This window comes from Pinus tabuliformis, chromosome 9, assembly GCF_031772625.1.
Source record: "Pinus tabuliformis cultivar Carrire ecotype Pingquan chromosome 9, CPIR1, whole genome shotgun sequence".
NCBI lineage: Eukaryota > Viridiplantae > Streptophyta > Pinopsida > Pinales > Pinaceae > Pinus > Pinus tabuliformis.
In genome coordinates, this window is record NC_142307.1 from 689,521,123 (window position 1) to 689,547,807 (window position 26,685).

General features: G+C 38.6%; 1 protein-coding gene across 4 annotated transcripts in view; it reads right to left on the reverse strand.

The window, feature by feature from the left end:
• The window catches only part of LOC149150532 (ribonuclease J-like), a 318,852-nt gene that overhangs the window by 213,005 nt on the left and 79,162 nt on the right, over window positions 1-26,685 (reverse strand). For 3 of the 4 annotated variants that reach the window (XM_089437865.1, XM_089437863.1, XM_089437864.1), the window contains exons 3-6: window positions 6,977-7,100; window positions 6,061-6,117; window positions 5,515-5,706; window positions 5,348-5,425 (exon numbers count right to left, since the gene is read on the reverse strand). In XM_089437865.1, coding sequence (XP_089293991.1) covers window positions 5,348-5,425; window positions 5,515-5,706; window positions 6,061-6,117; window positions 6,977-7,100 — 451 coding nt within the window. The remainder of the gene's footprint in view (window positions 1-5,347; window positions 5,426-5,514; window positions 5,707-6,060; window positions 6,118-6,976; window positions 7,101-26,685) is intronic. The other variant, XM_089437866.1, reaches the window with a different exon arrangement.

A 26,685-nucleotide genomic window follows, 5' to 3' on the forward strand; every position in this document is an offset into this window, starting at 1 on the left:
ACACGTGTGGCAGACAGCATAGAGGAAGCACAAGAGAGGCTCACGCTGGGGTTTGGAGGCCGAGTTTTCTGAAGGCAAGTCATGCCAGAGATTGCCTATGGGAGAAGGGAAATTCCCTTCAATATTTTGCCCAGATTTTCTTGTTGTGGATTGCCAGTTTCAGGCATCCAGATTGTACTCAGATTTTTCACTGTTGCATAATATTAAAACCCTCATCTGCTGCACTAGTTTTCCCAAGTTGGGTTTTTCTAGGGACTTTTGTCCAAAAAATAATTGTGTTAATTTTTTATGTGTGCTAGCATTTCTTCCAACGTTTATTCTTCCGCAGTTTTATTTGTGTAGATTGCAATGTGATTTATTCAGTATTTGTCGTAGCAAACAGCAAATAAATTGTTAAATAAAATTAACAAATAGGAGAATAATTTTCAGTTGTTGCAATAGGATTCAGTATTGGAATTTTCATATGGTGTCAGAGCACAGTTGATCAGTCGGAGAGCTCAGAGACGAAGAGACAAGGAATTTCACTGCTCATTGTGGGCAGCAGGCAGAAACTCCCAAGGGCAGCGTAGTTATTCTTCTAGGAGGTCGAATTACTTGTGGAGGTTCAATTTTCCTGAGTAAGGGGCAGAACAATTCGATCTTTCCAGATTGAGTGATTCCAAAGGCAGAGGGAGCAGCTCAGATTTTTTATTCGTTGAGCAGATCTCTAACTGGACACAAAAGTTTTGCAGCAATACACTAGAGCAGATCCAACGTCAGGTGGAAGGAAGAAGAGCACACACAGAGGAAAAAATTTCCTCAGGGAACTTCTAGTCTCAAGAAGTTCGATTTTTCCTTGCAGATCAACAATCGTTGTGAGCAGATTTTCTCACTCCAGAAGGGAATATGAATAGCACAGCAACAGCTGAGCAGAAATAAAGAGGAGATTTTCAACATTTTGTTGAGATGCCCACTGCTGGGCTTCGTGACTAGGATAGGTTGGATGGAGCTTCCAACTACGTCATCTAGAAGGCAGGGATGTCCTTCCTTCTGGATGAGTTTGGCCTGAAAACATATATTGATGCAATGGTAACAGTTCCCCAAGATGCAGAGTCGCTCAAGGAGTACATAAAGGAGATGGCACGGGCGAAACGATTGATCCTAGATGGAGTCTGGGATCATGTTGTTTCACATATAGCTAGCAAAGATATTACCAATCAGATGTGGGATGCTCTCGCCACGTTGTATTAGGGTACTTCCGAGCAGCGGAAGATGTATCTCGATAAGTTGAGGCTCATTTGGATGCAGAAGGGGGAAGGCATAGACCCCTTCCTCACCAAGATTCAGGAGGTCCAGGACCAATTGTCAGTTGTTGGGACAACGCCTCAACCCACATAGCTTGTGAGATTGGCAATCAATAGTGTCTCTAAGGACTGGCAGGTCTTTGTCCAAAGCATACTGCGCAGAGAATTGCTACCAGATTGGGACATGATATGGGCTGACTTGCAGCAGGAGGAATTGAGCTAAGTTACCAGGATTCGGATACGGATACGGATACGGATACGGATACGGATCCGGATCCGGATCCACTAGTTTTTTGAAAATCCAGGATCCGGATACGGCAAGGATACGTCAAGTACAAAAAAATATAATAATATTTTTTAAATTAAAAAAAAAAAAAAAACACTTTAGAGTTCAAAAATCAAATACTCCCTGAAACCATTAAATATATTATAAATATATTACATGTTATAAAAATTTGGTTAGAATTAGATAAAATATTTTTTTGGTTAGAGGTATATTTTGGTTTAAAATGCTTTTCTAAATGTCTAAATAAGTTCAATCCCATAAAATGTATGAAACACTAGTGACAAATCAAATTAACAATTCCAACAGAATTTTATCAAAATTTAAATAAATTTAAACAAAAAAAATCACCAAAATATATTGAAAAAATAAAACAATTAAACAATGAGACTACTACATAAAATTAAAACTGAGTAATTTAAATAAAAATTAAAAATTTCCAAAAAAACCCCACATTTAACTATTTTCTAAGTAATCCATAAAGTAAGATATATCTACTAAGATATTTCAATTTTTGGGTATTTATCCCACAAAAAAGAAAACTAATTAAAATAATTAATTTGATATGTGTGTAAATTTTTTTTTTATAAACATGATATATATTTTCATTGTAATCAAATATCTATAATTATTGTATTTTATATATAAACATAACGCTGTAATAATATTGTAATTTTATTTTTATCGTATTGACTATTGACAAAAAGATTGTCTTATTGCCTATTGGTTTACACCACGTGTTAAGTTAACAGATTTGATTTTCTGTATATTTTGGGCAAGTCTTCGTGCATTCCAACAAAATTTCACTGTTTTATTATTTTTTTGAAAATTTGGTTTAAAATTGAAAACAACGCGATAGCAACCCGTCAAAATTCGTATCAATGGAATAAAATTATAGCTTAAAAAAATCGATTAAATCAAAATTAAAATGGCTCATGAGAGGACTCGTAATTGTTTCTGCCGGCATGACGTATGGACTCGTAATTGTTTCTGCCGGCATGACCTATGGACCCGTAGTTGTTTCTGCCAGCTACCTATGGACCCGTAGTTGTTCCAGGGCCCGTAATTGTTTCTGCCGGCATGACTTATGCACCCGTAGCTGTTTCCGCCGGCATGACGAATGATCGAGAAAGCATAGAGCACAGGATTTTTTCGTGCAACATGTCCGGCTACCATACAGCCGCTACAGAATTTCGATCCGTTTCAGTTGACAGGGATCCGTTTCCTAATTTCGCTGATCCGCCTGCATGTTGTATTTTCTACGTATTTAGGTGGATCCAGATCCGGATCGGATCCGCGGATCTTGGCCCTCCCCCTGCCGGATCCGGTAACTTAGGAATTGAGGCAAGCTCTTCTAAAGACCTCCATCAATGGCAGCAATAGCGAACAGAAACAGGTGGAGGAGGAGGAGAATGTGGCCCTAGCATCTAAGGGTCCCAGTCAGGGAGAGGGGGAGCAGAGAAAGAAGATTAAGGACCTGTCGAAGGTCAAGTGCTACAGGTGTGGTGAACTAGGTCACTACGGTACCACAGGGCCGAAGTTGTAACTTCAGAGCTCAATAGATCAAAAGATGTTCATTATTTTCATGATCTTAGATGGAGAGACTAGGTGCCATTTTATAGGTTGTGGAGCAATGAATATGAATGAGCTAACAAGATGCCAACGCCAACATATCCAAAAGCCATATGAATAAATAAATATCAATCTCCAAAACTTCTAATAGTTCATCTCAATTCAATGTGCGCTAAGTCAATGGGTCGCTTCATTAAGTGTTGATTATATCCATACTACTCATAAAGTCATTTTTTTATTTTTGTTTATTTATTATTATTATTTTTATTTTAAACCATGGACCCTTTATCATGCTTATTTTATAGATATATATATATATATATATATATATATATATAATTTTAATTTTAATTGTCCTTGGACCATTATATTAAACTTATTCAATTTCCCTTTGACCTTTGACTTGACCAAGGTGACTATACCATATGGTTTCAACTTGAATATCTCTCAAACCGGGAGGCCTCTCGAGGCGTGCCTCATACTACCAAAATCGTCTTGATGAGGAGAATCCATTGGTGAGGATCTCCATGACAAATTCCATGATTTTCTTTTTAATAAACCTTGAACAAGTTCGGGGTCTGTCCATTGACCAGGACATTCAAACTCTAGAACTAGGGTTTTCAACCATCCAAAAGTAGAGCTTCCAACTCAATGTAATTCAGACAAATATTAAGAGCATTTATTTACAGTTTGACATCAATGACAGGTGTTTAGTCAAAGTCAAACTCCAGGGTTGACATCAATGACAACGCCATTCAACAAGTCTGTCATTGAGGAGCTTCTCCGGGTTGTCTAGTATGCCAAGCAGCTGCTACACGGTGCTCAATAAAGGATCCACTGTCATCTTTCAATTACCTTGCCCAGATTTTGAAGAACAGTTTATCTCGAACTAACACCTGCAAAGAACAATTACAAATTTCCCTTCGTAATTCAATGAGGAAGGGAGAGAATCAAAGAATAGATAGAGGCTTTCTTTACAACGACTAACAACAAATTCCATGGTCTATGCAAGGAAAATATTGTACGGGAAGCTCTACGCAAAGATGTTCAGGACGGTAAGGGAATTGGAGCATCACTCCGGACAGACAAATAGAGAATCAAGTGAAGAGGAAAGTGGGAAAACTCAGAACGGGATCAAACTTCAAAGGTATTTCTACAGAGTAGCCAGGATTAGCAGGATTGCAGACCTGAGAGAGCTGACAAGTCTCTGCTATGACAAATGCACAGAAAGGTAGGGCATTGCCACAGATATCTGAGCCGAAAGGGTGCACAGAAGGGAGCTACACCGGAGCAAGGCAGACATATGGTTTGTACACAAGCAGAAAACCTAACACCTAAGTCTGGGCTCTGATATTATGTCAGATCAGGATGAGTAACTCCACGAGATGATTTCCATTAATGTGCAATCAAATTTATACAAGGGGGTGACTCCTCATTTCATTTTCCAGGGGTCCCTTCATCTTCACATTCTCCTACTTTTATTTATTTACAATTTTATTTACAGGACAAAAATCGCTAAGGATTATGTCCAACGGAGCACATATAATACAAACACAGGGAAAGGGCTAGCATGTCTCTTACAAAGATTCCTCATAGAAATTAGAAAAGGTTGTACTCAACAACTAGGCCAACCAGCATTTGACGCCTGATAAGATAGCAGGTGAAAAAAAAACAAAGCAGAATTACTATGTTTTTCGTGTTGTAGGCAAAATTTTATTAATTATACTATGCATTCATGATTAAATCATAAAAGAGAGTTACATGAGACATCAGCTTGCACCATTAAGTTCCGTACACCATAAATTTTAATTGAATTCAGTTCTTCCTTTCTAAAAACTTCACAAAATATATCGACTAATTTATATCATATGGATAACTTCCCATAGACAATGATTAATTGGAGATATTGAATACGACACCACTATTGAAGCAGAGTAGAGCTGTTACGGACATCAACATATAACAGCTTATGTTATTCTACTTTTCAAGTAATATTATAAAATTCCAATGCAAAGAAAGTTCTGTCTTTCTTTCAAAATATTCTTGTCAGCACATAAAATTGGTCTGTCATTGTTGTGCATAACAATAACAGAGGAAGACTTATTTTCTTGAAAGACAGAAATGTCAACAAACCAACATTCAAATTGTAGGCAGGGGAGGTAAAGGTGTTTCAAAGTACCACTGTAAACATATAATGAGATTAAATTACCAAGGTAACACCTTCCTTTGCAAGTTCTTCTAAAGCCAGCCGATCAAAAGCTTTTCCATCAACTGGTGACTCATCAATCTATAAAACAGATATACATTTATCAGAAGCAATTGAATTACATTCAAGTTTATAGCTGCTTCTAGAATGCCCATCCAGTAGCCCAGTACCTTCCAGTCTCCAGTATGGAAAATTGTCCCATCTTCACATCTAAGCACCAACCCACAGCAATCTGGAATTGAATGTGTAACCCGAATAGGCTCTATCTCAAATGGCCCTGCTCTAAACCTCTCTCTCATTTTAAAGATTTTAAGTCTGTTCTGCATTGGAATACCAAACTCCTTCAACCGCCTTTTGATCAACTGCACAATAGTGATATTTCAGGCATCAGTTCCTAATCAGCTTCTATAATAGATCAAACAATGACGAGCTTTGAAGGAAAGAGGTGTGCTCCTAACATTGTTGAACTATATGCCCTTATAGTAAGGCCAACGAAGCAGATTTGTCTGTATACTTCCATTTTAACAACTAAGTGAACTCAAAAGGAAAGTTTTCTCACCAATCAGTATTTTATAAGATGTAGAATAGTTTAAGACTTTAAAACGATACTACTTTACCACTCCAACTAATGAATTCAGTTCCTCATGCAACACCCAAACAGAAAATGCAAATAATCTGCATATCTCAAGTCCAAATATTTACATCAGAAAGCATACCTCCATTGTGAATGATGAAGAGAAAACTGGAGTACAAGAATCCAACGCTGGAATAACCTGTTCCAAGGGACAACAATATCACAATTTACACATCTGCAACTTAGAATTCTAAGGCAGGCATATAACAGAAATGGGTGTGCATGCATATATTCTGTATTTGATGCTAACCCAACACAAGAATTATTCTGTAGATAAAATTACAGAGCAACGACCAGTTCCATCTAGAAACGAAAATAGGGCACTGCACCTTAGTACAACCAGTACCTTTTGAAGGGGAAAAAATAATAGAAACCATGAAAGCAGTTGTTTCTTTTTCCTCCACAGAAAATAATCCAATTTCGTACTAGAAGTATCAAACTGAGAACGATTCTTATAACATATGTGCAATACTTAATTATCCATTCAATTCCAGTTCCCTTCCTCTTCAGATAAAGATAAACTAAAGGGTGAAAATAAATAAAAAATAAAAAAAGATCGAATCACATATGCCTCCTAGACTTGACAAGTTAAAATTTTCAAACCAGGATTACAACTGAACTCTAGAAAAAGGTCACATAGCTTATTAATACTTGAGTATCATTTAATTTGGAAAGATGACGAGGATCTTATCCAATTTAAGAGGGCATAATATATTTACTAATTTCTATTTGTCATTAGTCACTTCAAAGGCATTAACACTTTCTTGACATGCAACAGTTACTGAACGTTACACGTAGACAAGATCTTTGAATTTACAAAAAAATTAAAAATATCAGTTCACATATACCATCTTGGAAGGGAGGAATGCAATCTCAATAAATACAAAATAAGGACCAGAAAATCAAAAAGAAAATATCCCACCCAAAAAAATGAAGTTCTATGAACATCTCACAATTACAGAGGTGCATTTAAAATGTGCTTAAAGAGGTAATGTTACCCAAGGCAAGGCTCCAATATGATCCTCATGGCCATGTGTTATAACAACTGCTTCTATCTTATGACTCCAGCGTCGAATGAAAGTTGTGTCAGGTAATACTTTCTGGATGCCAAGCTCATCATAGCTGATTTGCAAGCATAATGGTTAGCCATGTAAACTGGAGTGGTGTTACTAGATTATCAGTCTAGATTTGCAATTGATTGCAAAAAGACCACATTAAAATGACATGAAAAAAGAACTGCAGATATACTTCAAAATTCTTTCCAGATTATCATTTTCCAGAAACTTGAACAGTGAAAATACTCAATTAACGAGATACGTGACCACTAAATATGGAAGTGCATGAAGAAAAGGCATTGGTCAAGAAAAGAAACCATTCTGGAGTATGAACAAAGCTTTCATTGAAATTTATCAGAAGTAATCATATGGCATAAACAACTTATTGCAGATAGATAAAGTTCAAACATGACGATCCCATAAGGTCAGATATCAGGTATAAAGTACATAAATTGGTAGCTTCAAAAGCCATGCAAGATGTGTCTTCCCAAACAGTCTAGCAAATTCAGCAAAAACAGGTAAGTATGGCTGAAAATGTTTAATTCAATTCTAAAGATAAAAGGACAAGAATTATTTACTACGATTTTGATGAAGAAACAAAAAGACTACTAGGAACCTAAAAAGGTTTGGATGTGGTTGAACCAGATAATTTACGAGGCCTCAGCATCCAAACAAACATCTTTGTGGATCAACTCTTTTGTGCAGCGTAGGCCTTCACTAGCTCATTGTGGATTCTCTGTATCTGTGTAAACATCTTTGTGAAGGCACTTGTTTGCAAGGCATCCATCTTCAAATACATATCTTTGTGGAGTGCCACAAACCAAGAATTTCATAAGTTTATGCTTACAGGATACTCATCGCTGCAAGCATGCTTTTGCAGCCCTTCAACATCTGCCTTAATGATTCAAGTTCCACAACTGTCATGTGCTAACAGACAACAGAAAAGAAGACAGACTGTAAGAAATCAACAAACCCATTATAACTGTGTAACTATCATGATTTTGTGCATGAATAAAAGAACTTTGAGCCACTACATCAAGGCAAAATCTTAGAAATTTTACTGAATTTGTGAGGCAAGGGAGCACAATTTCTTAAAAGATGATGGGAATACCAATTGGATCACAGAAAGAGATGACAAAACAACAGAGATTACAATGATGGTCAATGACCATCTTGTGGCTAACATTGATACCAACTCCATAGACCATACTCCTGAACCTATCAGAAGTCATTTGGTAAGGTCCTTGTGTGGCAGCAGCCTCTTAAATCCACTCTTATTGTAAGCCTGAGCTGTAACATTATTATATAAATAATTAAATTCCTTTTATAGTAACAGAAGTTATCATCCAACAACTCGACATTCTGTCACCTCCATCATCATCCATGAATAGATAAATTGATGACACACAAGTTAGACTTCGCAATGACTCAGCAACTCAAACACTAACAGTCAACTCACCACATGGCAAACTAAAAGATATATAAAACATTCTAAATTTGACAATAACAATAAGAAATAATAGCATTCCATATGAAATTCATAATTTAGACATCAAAAACTATAAAAATTAGAACACGTGATTGTATACGCCAAATTTGTCAAGACTTAAGTATGTTGAGCCTGTCCAAAACTTTATAGGACTCAAGTATGTTGAACTTGTCCATAATTTTCAAGTTTAGCTGAGTTTGCCAAGTTTTAACCATGCCTTGAGTCTTGACTCAGGTGACTGAGTTGAGCCAAATTACCATTCTTTGTAGAGTGATATTCCTCTTACCCTTTTCTTCCTCTGTTTCACTTCCTTAAAGTAAAAGCATACACATCCTCATTAAATGTGACTCCAACACAACCACTTTCAAATTTTTTGTGTGTTTTTTTCCATCTTTTAAATGTCCAATCCATTCAATAATTAAAATCTCACCACAAAAATTGGTGTGACAATCATAATATTTGCTTATACAACAATATGAATCTGATCTTGTCATGCCTTAGATGTCTTCTTGCAAGCGTCTTTTTCCTCATTTCTATCTTAAACGATGGCTTCACCTTCCTCCATCCATATCTTAGCCAATGACAAATGTTTTTAATTGTGTTTAAAACCCCTCAATCATAATGTCTAACATTTTTTTCCCTCTTCAAAATAATTACTGAAAATGCAGACTTCCAAAGGGACACAAGTGGGGAGCTAGGGTTTAGAGCTTGAAGTGTTATGGTGCACATGTTTCCTTGTTGTTACTATCCTTCTGCATTTGCATGTCATCCCCTCTGATTAGCCGGCATGTGCTGGGCATTGTTCATCACATTTCTCCCTGCACAGCCTTAAAGAGCACTTTATGACTCAACCAAGCACCAAGGATGGATCATTCAATCTGAATTCCACTCTGTTCATGCATAGCAACTGTCTCTAGTGATCAAGCAAACAATGGCTCTCAAAAAGACCTCAAAAATCTCAAGCTGTACCATGAGGTAATGATAGTAACTCTAATGAAATTCCTTTGATATTTTTGTTCTAGAGAATGCATTATCTGTCACAAGTACAATAATACACTCTCAAGGTACTTTGCTGCCCACATTCATCTCAAGGCCATGATTAAGGACTGGATGAACAAGGTCTGAAAGCCACATAGGTAGCGGGCATTGTGAGGAAATTCACAAGGCAAGATCCAGACCCTATGATAACAATGAGGAAGGATTTCCATTGTCACCTCAACAATCTTCCTCCGGTTGTTTAGTGGAATTTCACCACAAGGGAGGCTTCCATGTATTCACCTATAAGGGTATTCTAATTAGAGGGCTCTAGGTGATATGATTGTGTTGAAATTTCTAAGTCTAACAAGTTAGAAATTCCTATTGCATTATCTGGTTTAATTTATCCTACTTGTTCATTCCATTAACAAGTTATTTATAAATATAAATACTGAAATAAACACAAATGCAGCCTTAACTCATATACAGATCAGCAACTGAAGTAACAGAGACAAACACACAAGAGACACCGTTATTTTTGGACAACCGTCCCCGGAAAAACCCAATGCAGGAAAACCAGTGCAGCAAATATGAGGGTTTTATTATTATGCAGTTTTTGAATACATCTAGGGTGCCAGAAATGGCTCACCCAACAGAGAATGCCCTCGACAGTAGTACCTCTCCTCAAAGACAGATATCCTGACTGATCAATCACTGAATGAACGATCCCACAGCAACTATGGAAGCTCCTTAGCTGGATAGCGAAAGCTGCTCCAAGCTTCTCCTCTGCTCTGCGTCACTCTGCAGGGATTGCATCACCCTTCCTAGCTCACCAGCACTCAGTCTGCCCCACAAAAAATCTCTCGGTGTTGCCTCTTGGCCCTGCATCAGCTTTGCTAGCCTCTCACAGCTACTGAAGCCTCTACATCAACCCCTTGGCTCTCTGCGTCAACCCTCAGACCCTCTGCGTCACCCACGCTAGCCTCTTCAACCTCTGCGTAGCTCCCAGCTGCCTCTGCGTTAGCCTCTCCAGGCTCTGTACTGTCTCTCTGGCACTATCTTTGCCTCTCTGCTATGTATTCTCGGCCTCGTGCCGAACTACCCCTCGCTGCAACAAATCACTAGCTCGATTCTCTCAGCAAAACCCCGCTCCAGAAAATCGAACTGACTGATCAATTTTGGTGTATCTCCAACTGACCCTCAAGCCTCCTCTTATACTTTTCTTGTTGAGTCTTCAACGGCCGAGATTAAGTCCCTAATCAACGGCTAAGATTAGATTTGGCTTGATCCATGTCATTTAGAACATTCTCACCCAGTTTTATATTAATACCCATTAATATTTTAATTTTCCTATGTTTAAACTTAGGAACCCCATTAAAAATATTAATTATTTTAATCTCTCTCCAAGCGGGTGGAAGTTCCCCAAACCATTTCTAGGTCTTGGAGATCTTATGTGCCTTAGCCTCTCCACCAATTTTCATGGCAATAACACATCTGATGCTACCACAAATCAACCCTCCCTCTTAGCGAGGAATGTGCTCTAGTAATGTTTCACCATGGAAACATCACATTGATCCTCCGTACCGGTACCTGTGTTGGTGCTTGTTCTGCTGCCTCACATTAAATGCACTGCTGCATCCTGTATTGTTGCCCATGACATGCCACTGCCACTGCCACTGCCACATCTATACTACATCTCCCTCTCAATATGCTGCCCCTAGCACTGCCACTACTAACTATTGCACTGCAACTCAGTTACCGAGAAGTAGGTAACTGACTTCCCCCAAATACTGACATCCCAGTCAGTCTGGAAATGATGACGCCCCTCTCTACCTCTGCCCTAGCCCTCCTCCTGGCTTGAAATGATGACGCAAGCCCTCTGCATCACTTCTTCTCTGTTGTGTCTGCTATGGAACAACGATGTCTCTCGGGACAGCTACTACTACTACAAATTCTTTAGATTAGTGTTGGTGCCTTCAGTTCTCCTGTGATCTGCAACGCTCTAATACCATGTTGAAATTTCTAAGTCTGACACATTAGAAATCCCTACTGCATTATCTGGTTTAATTTCTCCTACTTGTTCATTCCATTAACAAGTTATTTATAAATATAAATACTGAAATAAACACAAATGCAGCCTTAACTCATATACAGATCAGCAACTAAAATAACTGAGACAAACACACAAGGGAGACCGTTATTTTTGGACAATCGTCCCCGGAAAAACCCAATGCGGAAAATCGGTGCAGCAGATATGAGGGTTTTATTATTATGCAATTTTTTAATACATCTAGGGTGCCAGAAATGGCTCACCCAATAGAGAATGCCCTCGGCAGTAGTACCTCTCCTCGGAGACAGATATTCCGGTTGATCAATCACCGGATGAACGATCCCACAGCAACTATGGAAGCTCCTTAGCTGGACAGCGAAAGCTGCTCCAAGCTTCTCTGCTTTGCATCACTCTACAGGGACTGCGTCACCCTTCCCAGCTCACCAGCACTCAGTCTGCCCCACGAAAAATCTCTCGGCACTGCCTCTTGGCCCTGCGTCAGCTCTGCTAGCCTCTGCGCAGCTACTGAAGCCTCTATGTCAACCCCTTGGCTCTCTGCGTCAGCCCTCAGACCCTCTGCATCACCCACGTTGGCCTCTTCAACCTCTGCGTAGCTCCCAGTTGCCTGCATCAGCCTCTCCAGGCTCTGCACTGTCTCTATGGCACTATCTCTGCCTCTTTGCTATGTATTCTCGGCCTCGTGCCAAACTGCCCTCGCTGCAACAGATCACTAGCTCGATTCTCTCAGCAAAACCCCAGTCCAGAAAATCAAACTGACTAATCAATTTTGGTGTATTTCCAAATGACCCTCAAGCCTCCTCTTATACTTTTCCTGTTGAGTCTTCAACGGCTGAGATTAAGTCCCTAATCAATGGCTAAGATTAGATTTGGCTCGATCCATGTCATTTAGAACATTCTCACCCAGTTTTATATTAATACCCATTAATATTTTAATTTTCCTAATTTTAAACTTAGGGACCCCATTAAAAATATTAATTATTTTAATATCTCTCCAATGGGGTGGAATTTCCCCAAACCATTTCTGGGTCTTGGAGATCTTATGTGCCTTAGCCTCTCCACGAATTTTCATCGCTAGAGCACATCCAATGCTACCACAAATCAATAGATCGGTCTAAGTACAGATACCTTAAAGCTAAATAGCCTCAAATCTTCTTTATAAAGGAACAAGTATTCTAGCTCTAAACTAGTTGAGGACTACTACAAATTAAGGTTTATTGATATGCAATGATAAGGAGTATCTATACATGTAGAAGTCAAAGAAAGGATTCCCTCAATGATTAAAGTCAACAAAGGAATAGGGGAACCCTCAAATAGGCTTCAAGTTGAAGCTTGGCTAGGGACTAGGGTTTTAATGATGCAGGAGCTTGGAAAAGATGATGTCAACCCTAAATAGAGAGCTTTCACCAATATTAATGCTAGATTTTGCATTTAAAAGGTTAATGAGGGAAAACCTTGGAATATCATACACAAGCATCCACCCAAACTCAACTCTACGCCAAATCGGTCCCAGAAAAGCACTAGCGACTTGAATTAAAAAGCCTAAGAGATGTAAGAAAAGGAAAATATTTAGGTTTTGATAGATTTTTTTATCAACAAAACCTTAGCCAGTGCCTAATCCTACTTGGGCTAATGAAATTTTAGGGCAAATTTTAAAGGAAAATAAAAATTGATTGGAGTAAGGAGGGGAGAATCATTTTCCTCTTGAAAAAACCTAGCTATCATCTTTTGTAAGGGGAGAAATTAAATATAGAAGATGCACCCTAGGAGTTCTTCTATAGATTTCAAGGAAGAATAATTTTAACATGCAAAATTTCACTAAGATTTCCAATAAACAATATGCATTTAGTCATAGAACATTTAGAAACCCTAGCATAAATTCATTCACATGCAAAATATAGAAAATCAGCAATAAACTTACAAATTCCACCAAGAAAGCATTCTTTCAATTCCAAAAAGACATCTCTAGTGCAAAAATAAATCTCCAATATAAACATGCTCCATAAAAATCACATTGTGCCAAGTAGTGAGTTAGACAAAAGCAATTTGCACTCTCTCTAAGGAGGTTGAAGTCACACATGTCATGATGAAAAGAAGGGGACACATCCTTTATGTATATGGGGTATATCCCTTCAATTTTACAAATAATTAAACCTACAAGCCCTAAAACAAGTTTGACTTTGAGTGTTTGACAAGACAAGGGGCTACAAGCCAACCCCATAGCTTAAAACAATAAAATAATGCCATAAATTCCGACACATACGGGTCAATATCCTCCAAAAGCATGACATCATCTCCTTTTTGAGCAATAAATTCCACAAGGTGTGGAATGGGCTAAGGAGATGCCCCACCATCATAATCAACTCCAAATCTTGAGGTGAAGCCTCAAGAAGTGCCTCCATGTCCAAAAACCATCCTTTGGGTGCCATACGTCACTCTCTCAAGGCCTAGATGGGAGACTGTGAAAATTTGGCTAACCCTGAATCCTATTGCAGCAACTAATGTTATTTCTTCTATTTGTTAATTTAATTAAACAGATAATTTGTTTTGTACTACGGCAAATATCGAAACAAATACACTGCAACATTCACAAAACAAATACTGCGGAAGAAATAAAAACGTTGGAAGAAATAGATGCACGCACACAAAATACACCGTTATTTTTGGACTAAGTCCCCAGAAAAACCCAACTCAGGAAAACCGGTTCTACAGCTGAGGGTATTATGCAGTAGTGAAAATCTGAGTACAAACTATGGATGCTTAAACTAGTAATCCGAACGGAGAAATAACTAGCAATAATCACTAGTGAGAAAAATTTCCCACTCCGCAGGCGATCCCACACTGACCTCAACTCGAATTGAGCTGCTCCCTGCTCCCTCTGCATAGTCATTGCATCAACCTACGCAGTTACTGCATCCCACAAGCTCGAAACTGCGTCTCCTCTCACTATCTCGTCAGCTGTTGTCTGGGAAACTGATACTCTTTGCCTCTGGATCCTCTGCCCAACTTCTGGCTCAGAATCTCGACTTCTCCCAGCAAAAAGGAAATCTCCCCAAGAGGGCTCTGCACCACCTCTCTATGGCAATCACTATCTCTCTGCGATGCACTCATCGGACTGGAAAGGCTTCCTCCAGCCTCACTATCTCTGCCCCTCTCTCACTGCTTCGACCTCACTAAATCACTTCCAGCAGCACACAGCTGCTACTCTGGAAATTGATTTCTCAGCAAAGTCGAACTCTGCAAGTGTATTCTCCAAGCCCCTTGGACTTTCTTCTTATAACCCTTTGTTGAGACTTCAACGGCCAAGATTGGATCTTAATCTATGGCTAGGATTAACTAGAAGTCGTGTGAGTTTCTAGAAGATTCACACCATAACTTAATTCATTCTGATTAATTAGTCATATTCCCTAAGTTTAGACTTAGGAAATAATTAAAAAACGACCAACAATCTAATTAAGTCAAATGAACACTTTCCCCAAATGGGGAAGGGGGGATGCCTAGCGCAAAATTCCCCTGACTCCCAAGAAAAGGTAACCTTTTATTAAGTTAATCCCTCTCATAAAATGAGGGATAAAGAGTGAGTTGAAAGGATTTTACAATGGATCTCTTAAAGGGATAAAATACTCCTTCCAAATATTACAAGTAGGTCTCTTTTGGAAAGGGATTGAAAGGAAATTTTGAAAGAAAGGTTTACAACAAAGTCCCTTAAGGGAGCAAAATGCCTTCTCGAAGTACTTGTAAGTTCAAAGAAGAATTACAAAAGTAATGCTACATATAATTACCTCTTGAAGAGGAATTGAAAGACTTAGAAGGCAAAAATTACAATGAATCTCTTTTTAAGAAAAAAGAAAAGGTGCTATTTGAAATTAGAAGTGATTACAACAAAGTTACAATGGTCATTTGGGCATATCCAAGGGGGAAACTCTTCTACCAAAAAGTTGCAATATCTTCATGAAGAATCTTGAGTGAGGAAGGCCTCTTTAAAGGGGTTTCAAGGAGGCAAATGAAAGATTGATGTTTGTTGTCCCAAAGGTGGTTTTGGTGCTTCAAACTCCAAGGATGATCACACCCAAAATCCTGGCTTGTGTTAAATCTAACAAACCAAATTGAAAGAAACCAATTCCTATTGTATTTTGCTTAAGAGAAAACCAAGTAAACTTGGTTTCTCTTGAGCAAAGGGATTGTTGTTATAACAGCAGTCAAATTCAAAACCTAAATGCTTAGATATTCAAATTTTGAGCATAGATCAAGTAACAAAATGAATGTAAATGAGTGATTGATAGGAAGGAATAATATTGGGGCTATTTTAAAGGCCCTTTCTTGATCTTTTTGGAATCCTATGGATGGTCGCAAGTCAACTTGAGCTATGCGTTCCTTGGCTAGCTTGGAGATGGCTAGTTTAGCCAACAACGTCCCCAACTCCAAGATTCTTGTAACTTGCACAACAATAAGCACAACCTTGTAATAAAATAATTAGTATCAAAGGGGTTTACTCACATGATGGAAAGGTTTGACAAGATGTTCAATCGAGAACATACAAGTCCCAACCAAGCCTAGGATATGAGCAAAACCCAAGAAAATCTACAAATACTTGTAGATTTTCTCCCCTAGACAACAATGCCCCTCTAGGCTAAGACACAAAGTGATTGCCAGCAAGTAAAAATCATTGAAATAAACACGTGTTACCTCAAGTGCCAAGGAAAAACATCGTAACACAACACAAGTAGTCCTCCAAAGTCTTTCTTATTACTGATAGATAATGACCAAAAATTTGAACATAATACACCCAAGCATAGAGCTTCCCAACCATGGAATAATGAAAGCTCAAGAGGTTGATTTATACAATTTTCTGAGAGAATCCCGATGTGGAGTCAATCAACAAGTGGCAAATGGGAGCTAATCCCAAAGAGAGCTCGAATGAGCCAAGTGTAGAGATGAATGTTGTGTAAATCTCCCTTGACTAGTAGCATATTTCCTTGCTGGATGAGCGAGTATTTTCTCTGCTAGTGTGTGCTCCTTGTAGGCTGCCATGTCAAGATGAGTGGAGATAAATGGGAGCAACTCAAGAACACTCATCAAAAGAAGCATCTACAAAGTTAAAGCATCAAGCATAGAAGTCTCAACCACTTCAAGGACAGGAAGGGTCTACAATCCATCATTCATCAAGGAGGTCTACAAAGCTAGAAGAAAAGCCTTATATAAAGGCACCTACAAAAAAGCGCAGATTGAAGACCTACATCAAGCTACAAGTCTTCAAACAAATCTCATCACCAAGCAAGTCCACTTGAAGGCAACTTGAAGAACATCAAGATCCAGGAAAGAGTAGCCATCAAGTCTTCAAGAAGGAAGTCAATCCATTACATCTCAAAATCTATCAAGTACATGTCCCCTTCTGAATATACATCAATGTCTTTTTGCAAGGAAAACAATAAATTGGTAGGTACCAATAATTTTCTTGCATGGAAGAAGAGGACTAATCTACTACTCAATGAGAATGAACTCCTAGAGCATGTAGAAGGGAATATCACTATCCCTGCTAAGGAGCGGACTCAAGCCTTAGCCAAGTACAATAAGGATGAGACAAGAGCTCAAAGGATTCTAATAGAATCAATCAAAGACTCTCTCATTCCCTATGTCTCCAAATTTGAGACATCGAAAGAAATTTATGATAAGCTAGTAGAGCTATTCTCGGTATCCACAACCGGAGAAGTAATATCTTTGAGGAATGAATTATACAAGATGAATATAACAAAGGAAGGAATAGCTCCCTACTTCATGAAAATCTCTGAAATGAGAGATCAACTTCAAGAGCTTGGGGAAGTCATGTCTGACAGAGAGATGACAATTGTTGTACTCAATGCTCTACCTGAGGAGTGGGGAAACTTCACATCTAGCATTTATGCCAAGAAGGAAGCAACCACTCTCAGTGAAATGTGGTCTCTATGCAGAACAGAGGAAACCAAACTTAAGGCAAAAGAAGATGTGGGATCAAAGGAGCAAGCATTTGCTACCATGGCCAAAAGAAAGGGTAAATTTGGCAAGTTTGGTCCACGAAGAACAAACAACAAAGACATGTCCAAGATCCAATGTTTTGGATGCCAAGAATATGGACACTACAAAAGGAATTGTCCTAAGCTTAAGAAGGACAACAATAACAAAAGGAAGAGGAAAGAAGCTCACATAACATAAGAGATGAAAGAAGGAAAGAAGCAAAAGAAGGAAGATTCTCCAAATCTCTACTATGACTAGGTCAAACTCTTTACTTCTAGACTTCTTTCAAAGTTTTGAGTAGAATATAGGCGCATATAGGAATAAATTAAATTGCATGGCTAGAATCTCCCTCTAGAATCTAGCAGCATGATGTACACAAAGTTCTAGATACTCATGTAAATGTAGCATTTATGATAAGAACAAAAATGCATAAGTAGGAATATCTTCTAGAATATAGGAGCATGGCAGATATAGCTCAAGATATTCATGTAGAAGAAGCATACCTAGTATAGGGCCTCATACATGATAAAAGAAAAGATTGATCATGATAAGAATCTTATAAGACCTACATCATCAAAAGAAAGGAAACATTTGCAAGGTAAGGATCTTTAAGATCCTATGTTGGAATCTTCAAAAGAAGGTTCATGGACCAAAGCAGATCTCTCATTGGGAATCCCATTCATGGGCTTCAAGAAAAGAATGATATGCAGGCAAGCTAAGATGAAGCAAGAAGGGCCACACCAAAGGATGATCAAAGGAGAATCAAGATGAGGTATGTATGCATCAAAGTTTAAGTCATGTTATCATTTGTATATTATTGAGTCATGGGTATAGTTCTATAACATGATCAAGCATGAAAGAATCTCTTTCACCAAGAACATGCTCGAAGGCATGTACCACAATGCAATGAAGGTCAACAAAGAATATGCTCACATAAGGAGCATAAGATTGCTGACTAAGAAGCAAGAAGAAATGCTGACAAGTCCAGAAAGCAAGCAATGAAGAAATGCTCTCACAAGAAGCATCAGATGGTTGACCTATCTATCTGAGAAGAAGCAAATGAAGAAAGAGATCAAGCATGTGAAGAACACCATGATCACCGAGAATCACTATCTGAAAAAATGCCTTGAAGATATCTCCCGAAAGAAGGCAGGACAACTCTGATAAAGAAAGAAAGGACCCTTGACACCTATGAAGGCCTTGGAGATATAAAGGTGTAGATAACTGATTCTACTCTACAGAGATGTCGTGATGAAGAAGCCATCCAACAAAAGAAAAGGCAATGTTGAAGCAATATCAGGATGAAGTCATGATGGGCTACTAGGTCAAAACATGTAATCAAGCAAGTACAATGAAGCATCCATGAGAAGAGTATTCCGAAGCATGGACAAGATGACAAAGGAGTAGCCAAGATGACAAGAAAAACCTGATAGTCACTTTCCACGAAGCAATGACATGACAAACCAAGAAGGAAAGTGATCGATGGATGGTGCCCTACCTAGAAGAAGTTCGAACAAAGACTTCATGACATCAAGAAAGGAAGGAGATCAAGCAACTGAAGGACCCACGAAGAATAAGTTGTTGATAAAGGATGAGTCCCAAGTTAAGAGGGAGCTCTGACAGGTCCCTGATCAAAAGGGAGTTTTGGATCACCTCTGATTACAAAGGAGTGACAATTGTCTTTTCCATTTCATGGGTCATGCACTAGACCAGGACTAACAGCCGTAAGTCTAGATGAAGGCCATGAATGGAAATATAGACACAAGTTAGACACAACATTCTTGTCTTCACTCAGGAAGAAAGAATGGGAGGATTGGTTAATCATCTGGCATCCGATACTCTTTGAGGATGTGTAGGGAATCCAAGACAAGAGTAGGCAAGAGGATCGATATTCAATGAGGGCTGCGAACCCAAGATAAGAATAGCCCTAGAAGGTCATACTCGGTGAACACCCGGGTGGGTATGTACCTTGAGAGACAATGATGAAGGTGTCTATAAATCATTGGTCTCGCCAGCATTGTAGCTCATGGTCTCGTAAAGAGATGGAGTTGTTAGTCAAGGCCTTGCACTATGACAATGCTGATGAATATGATGCTATAACAGATGGATTGCTAATCCGATTTCTCTTATGTGAATTCTTCAAGATTGAAAATTGTCAAACACCTTGTAATGTTGTATGAATACCTCCCTAGTTAAGAGGGAGTGTTGAAGGAAATGTAACTAGGCTAAGTCTTCATAAATGTAATTTTGATATTTGTACTTATTCAAGAAAAGAGAAATTATTTTGATATTATTTGTCAACGAGTTTCTTGCTCATTGAAAATAGGGCAAGCACATTTTGAAGTGCTTCTAGAGAGTCAAAGTCAAAATGTAATTATGATGAGACCCTTTGAGGGCATGTTACATCATGTATGTCAATGTACAAGGTCATGGGAACATCTCCAAGCAAAGTCAAATCCTCTCCTAGCCTCAACGAAGTCTCCAAGCAGCAAAATGATAAATAAAAGATGAATTATCAAGTTGGCCTAATGGACAGTCAAGTCGGCCTAAAAGAGGAGGGACAGACCTCTATTTATAGAGGTTGTCCACTCCTCATACAACGCATCATCAAGCTCTGAAATTAGCGAAGAAGGATAGCCGAGTAAAGGTGGAGAGAAGACAAGTTTGAGGAGCCTCTAGTGCAGTGAAGGAGAAGAAGTCAAAGCCGCAGTCAAAGGGACTATTTTTAAGGTGAAAACCAGTCACACGTGCGAGGAACAGAGCCATCTTTGTGGTCACAATAGCAGTAATATAACAGTCTCACATATATCATTGTTTGGGCTTCAAACTAGGCTTACTAGGCCTCCTATCCAAGCATAGAGAGAAGGACCTCAAGCGAAGTTAGAAGGAGCCCTATATCTACAGCAAGTACCCTCACACGTGCAAAGATTAAGGCTGCAGTGCTGTCACACTCAGCCTACTACCATACATCAAAAGGAACTCGGATGATCTAGAGAAAGAGTGAATATCCTTAGGTGAAGGATATCACTAAGTAAAGGGTATCTCTCCTAGAAGATCTACTTTCTATAGAAGGAAGAACGAAGTGCCGAAAGACAGAAGCCCATGTGTCGAAAGTTATAGTGCAGAAAGAGGAAGGATTTGACTTGTGCTTGGGGATATCCTAGTCGAGGGTCTAGGGTTTAGCAGTCGTTCAAATAAGAAGCTTCAATAAAAGAAAACTTACCAAGAGTTTTCCTCTCAAGAGTGGAGAGGTTTTGTCCCTAGCAGAGAGCCAAACTTTGTGTTCTTGTTATTTTGTTTTGGTAGCAGTTTGATGAAGTATACACGTATGCACTAATAAGAAGAAGAAGAGGCATAAGCTAACATGAAAAGTAAAAAGACTCCACAAATTGTTATCAAGTAACGAAGAATCACTTTACACTACTTTGCCCTAGATTCTTCAACAACAAGTGCTCAAAACATACAAGAAATCAACAAGATATAAGATATTTCCACAATATAATTGCTTAATAATCACAAGACATATGTCTTAAAACGAAAAATCACCAATGTCCACAATAACCACAAAATGACATGAATGGCAAGAAATAGAACTAGATCACTTATCCACTTAAAGCAATTAGCCAACAAGATGTTAATGATGATTAAACAATCGATGTTCATATGTAATTAGAAGCCTTTTAAGATATGCTCTTAAAAAGGAAAAATCACCAATGTCCACAATAACCACAAAATGACATGAATGGCAAGAAAGAGAACTAGAGCACTTATCCACTTAAAGCAATTAGCCAACAAGATGCTAATGACGATTAGACAATCGATGTTCTTATGCAATTAGAAGCCTTTTAAGATATACCAACAAGATAATGCCAATATTGCCATTACATTCCTCAATACCAATTGTTCAGGATATATTAGATCATTGTGTCAATGCCATTTAAACGCGTACGAGATTTGATGCTCTTTTGAACACAATTAGAACAAGTTACTTTAATTCCAATTAGAGTGATAGAAACAATTAGATTTCCCAAAAGACAAGTGATGTAACCAAGATACTCAACAATTTAACAAGAGAGATTTAATGTCAAGTGCCTTAGAGAGTGAGCTTATTAGTGCACAATTAGGATCATGAAACTCACAAGACAAGAGAACGTTAGTACTCTTATCCAATGTTACAATGCCAACAATCTTTTTTCATAGTAGCATATTAGACCATCTAAACAAACCTTTACAACAATGAGTAACTAGAGCACGAAACAATGGAAATCTTATGTTACTTATGTTCCAATAATATCCAAATGAGTAATAAGTGAGCTTTATGACAACAGTGAATTAGATTACTCGAGCAATTTTAGATGCAAAATGAGATACCAAATGTGAACGAAACAATCCACTACCAAAACCACTTTGCCAAGACCAAATTCATGAATGAGCTAGACCTTCTCATGATGCTAATATCACTGTTATAGATCAGACCTCAGTGAACTTATGATAGTCACCTATTTTTCATAAATTAAGCCAAATTATGAGTGCCCAATCAATGCATTAGACAATATGTGAGTTAATTTTTGTAGTATTCCGAATGCAAAAATTTGGGGTTTTCTTGAAATTTTAACTCATAAATACTTCAGATAAAATTTCCATTCATAAATAGAAGATTGCCATGTAAAATTTAACAAATAAAGTGCTGCAACTCAACAATATGATGGACAGAAATAAGAGGAACAAAATAATCTCAGCTTTTATTATAATAGGTAATCTGGGGTTTACATGCTGATACAACCAAATAGCTGAGATGAAAAGTTGGCCTCCAAGATAATCTGTTGCACTGCACTGGCCCTCCAAACTGAATTAAAATGCCACTGCTAAGCTCTCCTGTGAATTCTGGATGAATTCACCAAGGGGAGATGGGTACTCGCCCAATCTCACTAAATCACCCGAGGGTTTTCGTCCTGGGGCTACCAATGAAGTAGAGAACCGGGTCTTCCAACCTCTCACATAAGAAGAAAGATCAAATCCAAGATGTCCTCTAATGGCCTGCTCCTCCTCTTTTTATAGATCTGATGGACCCCTCTAGAAGCTCCTATTTTATTATTATTTTAATCATTGAGCACATTTCCCTTAATTAAAATTTATTTTTAATGTGGCAAAATGGCAAATTGGCCACCATGCCTCCTCAAGCCACTAAAAATTGCTTCTAGCCATCCCATCCTATAGATCTTTCCGTTCCGGTTCCAACGAGTTATTACACTAAGGTGTTCTGCGAAGTATTCCTCCCAAAATGCAACCTTAAGCGTAATTAATTGAATCAAGCCCATTAATAACTCAAATTCTGAAAGTTATCAGAATGCAACGGAACGAAAGGAAAATTGTGCGGATGATGGAATATACCAAGCGCATGTCATTGAACCTCATAAAAACTCCTCAAAACCCAACCAAAAGCCCCTGGGCCTGTCGATGACGCGAACCTGCACCTATGACCTCTCTGCCCCCAACTCTAAAGGTCCATCCTAACCGTGCCATAAGGAACACCAGAAAAAGGAACATCACAAATCCTCTGCCCGAAGATTGCTTGCGCTCAAGCAATCCATATCTGTCGGCAAAACTGGTTGTCCCATGCAATTGAGAATCAATATATGGATCCCATACAAACCACTAGGTGATGTCATACCTCCGTGCCACCCAACCAAGAACGGATCCCTCAATGCCCGGATCCCAAGCTAAACTCTAACTCAACCTGCCATCAACAGATCCTCCCGGATCCCAATGCCACCATGGACAAGCATCACGGCTCCATGGCTCCCGTTGTGCTATAGCTCCAGCTATGAATGTTGCTCCATCAACCACGTACCAACTCATCACCTCTCTCCAATCCAACCCTCGACATAGACCAAGGTCAATCCCTCCATGCTGATGTTGTGCTGAAATACTAATGAGTGGCCAGCCTCCATCCTGTCGCCAACTGGAGCATGTAGTATCCCTCACATCTAAGGGCTCCTGCAATACAATGCTCCTGTCTAAAAATGATACCCCATTAATAGGGTACATGTTGACCACTACGTGTCAACTACCATAGCAATACAACCCCTTTTTCGCAAAAGGGACAGCGCTTGATCAACGTGTCCGTGCCGTTCGACTATCATCATCAACCTGATCATGTTATATTGTAAACCAGTCTGCATGTGTAAATTGTAAATAATCTTAACAGATCCGTGTCATGTATGTAATTGCCTAGGTAAACGTAATTTTATGGTGATGATCTACATTGCAGAAGGTTTTTTGTCTCACCAATCCATGATCGATAGAGTTTTCCTTCAGCCTTACAGGAATGGATTTTGTCATTAGAATCTTATGGAAGTACTAGTGTGTTAGATTGAGTCTATGTAAAAGTGATTTGGGAATAATCCTAACTATTTGGTTAGGTTATTTTATTACAAATTGCTTGATCTGCTAGATTATGTTTGTGTCGCAGAACTGGGTAGTCTATGAGGGTCTATATCAAATGGGTTTTCCCCCTTGAGATGTAAAAATGTAAAAATCATGATGTAAAATGTCTTGAGGGTTAGAAAAATAATTTATCCCCTCATAAGTCCTAGGTCCTAGGTAAATTTAAATTTTCCAAAGGCTAAATTCGAGGGTCCTTTAAAAAATTAAATCTTAACTGGTCCAGGGACTAAAGTTAGTTGATTATTTTGCTAAATTTTATATCTTAGGTCCCTGGGGTTAAGTCGAAGTCAAAGTTTTGAGGAAATAAATGCAAAATTTTAATTTTTGAATATATTAAAATGCATTTAATTGAAAATTTGAAATTTCCTCAATATTTAAAATTTCGACGGATGGTTTTAAAAGAAATTTTGATCCTCATCAACGGTCGAGATCGCTTTGACAAGGATCACTCGAACTAGCCATTAGGAAATTTATTTTTAAATAAGGGGTCAGTTCTCAGTTGAGGAGATTCGATCTTGGAGTCGTGTGCTAAGTGAAAGCTCTCTTGTAATCGTTTTTCATGGGCAATAAAGAAAGACTTTGGGGTTAATTTCTGTTGGTGTTACTCTTCGTGGAAATGTTGTAAGATGTTTTATTTTCATGCATAGATTTCATTTTCAGCCATTGATAGTAGCTTTCTAAAGAGTGGTTTAAGCACAGGTATCTTGCTTGATCACTAGGGTTTGAATGGTAGTTTAAATTCTGAATATAATGGCAGGTATCTCCATTAGATCTGAATTTTATTGTCGTTTTCTCTCTCTACATTAATGGTTGAATCGAGTTGTGCAGGAAATTCTTGATTTTGAAATCATCGGGCGTTCGGAGAAGTTTTCAGTTGGACCAACCAACTCCCGATTAGCATTTTCTGAAGGGCCCAGCTTGATTGAATCTCGGGCTTATCATTAGAACTTCTGTTGTAGATGCATGAAGGGTTTTCTCTGAAGCACCTCACCTTAAATTTAAAATTTTAAAAAAAATATGTGTGGCATAACGATAGATCTGGCTGCTTAGAGCCTTTAGCTTGTAATTACTGTAATTATTTAGCTGGTTTTTGGGGTTTTCAATTTCATCATTGTATATATTATTTCTGGACGTTTTGTTTTTGCCATTGCAGGTCGCAGATCTGAAGGTGGAGTCTAAATTTGAAGCCAGATCTAGGCCCTGGAGGGTAAGATCTGGCCTCAGAATCAGCGCTTGCATGGGTATTTATTTCATATCTGAAAAAAAAAATTGTGGGGTTTTTCATCGAGCAAATCTGAAGCAGGACAATTTAAAATTTTTATTAGGATTTATGGAAAATGTTGAGGGTTTTGTGGGCCACCTGCCTGCTGCTGTCTGGGGTTTTCAATTTCTCTGGTACAGAAATTTCGAAATTTTTTTTTAGCCCGCAGCATTCTTCCGCTGCCTCCTGGTCTGCTCTTTGCCCTCTCCGTCTACCAGCAAACATCCCTATCCACATGCGCTGCTTCACATTGGTTGTCAATCCATCTTCCAACTCCACGCTGCTCCCATTCCACGCATATTTGCAGCCACATTCAAAATCCTTTCTCACGCTGCTACAACATTCCCGCAGCTATCCTTTCTCTGCATGCAACCCTCATTCAACTGCCTTGTCCGCATCTGATTTGCGTTACTCCCTTGCTGCCATCAGCCTTGCCCCTCCTTCGCTGCTCTTCAACGCTCTCGGTCTGCCCAAACTTCTCTAAATCAATCTAACCCTCCATGCCCATCACGGTGTCTTTTGATTCATCATTCTACGCTACCAGAACGTTGATCCATTCCCCATCGTAGCAGCTCCTCCCTCTGCGGCTATCATCCAGCCTCCTCATCCCCCTCACGCAGCGTCTCCTCCACACATCTCTTCACCTGTGTATCCACGCTTTTCTGCTCTCTCAAATTACACATGCTGCCTCTACCTTCGTATCCACCATTTTCACCAATGTGCTGCCATTTCCACGCAGCTCCGCAGCCCTACTTGCGTGCATCCCTCCCGTCCTCGACCTTCAAATCGACCCTGCAGCACATAGCCTCTCTGTTGTTCACCCTCGCTCTCCACGCAAACCTGCAAGTGAACTATCAAAAGGCAACTCCAGCTCCATCTCATCTTCGTTTTGGTCTCTCCTTCATCACAGAAAACCGCCCCCTCCTTCCTCTGCTATCTCCCTTGACTTGCCATCGATCTCCTTCAACCGCCGTCGCCAAATTCCCTCACGCAAACCTACAGAGCAATAAAACAAATTCGATTTTTTTTTATGTATACGGGTTAGGTTGGTTTAGTTTTAGGCTAGGTTTCATTTGATTAATTTTAATTTTCTTATGACTTTTGAGATTTTAATTTTTTATTAGATTTTCCATAGTTTTGACTTGTCATTCTTCAAATTCGTGTTTTTTTCTTTTTCTTTTGGTCATTGGTTTGTTTTCATTTTAATTAAAAAATAAAAAAGGGAATTGGTTCTATCTTGCTTCTTTTTCCTTTTATTTTACTTTATTTTGTTTTGATTTTGATTTTAAATTTAAAGAAAATAAAAATTAAAAATAAATAAATCCTAAGAATCATTTAAAATTTTAAATTCTAAAAGTTAAAAATCTATAAATAAATAAATAAGGGCCTAAAAAGTTCATTTTACGTGACTAAAATTTGTT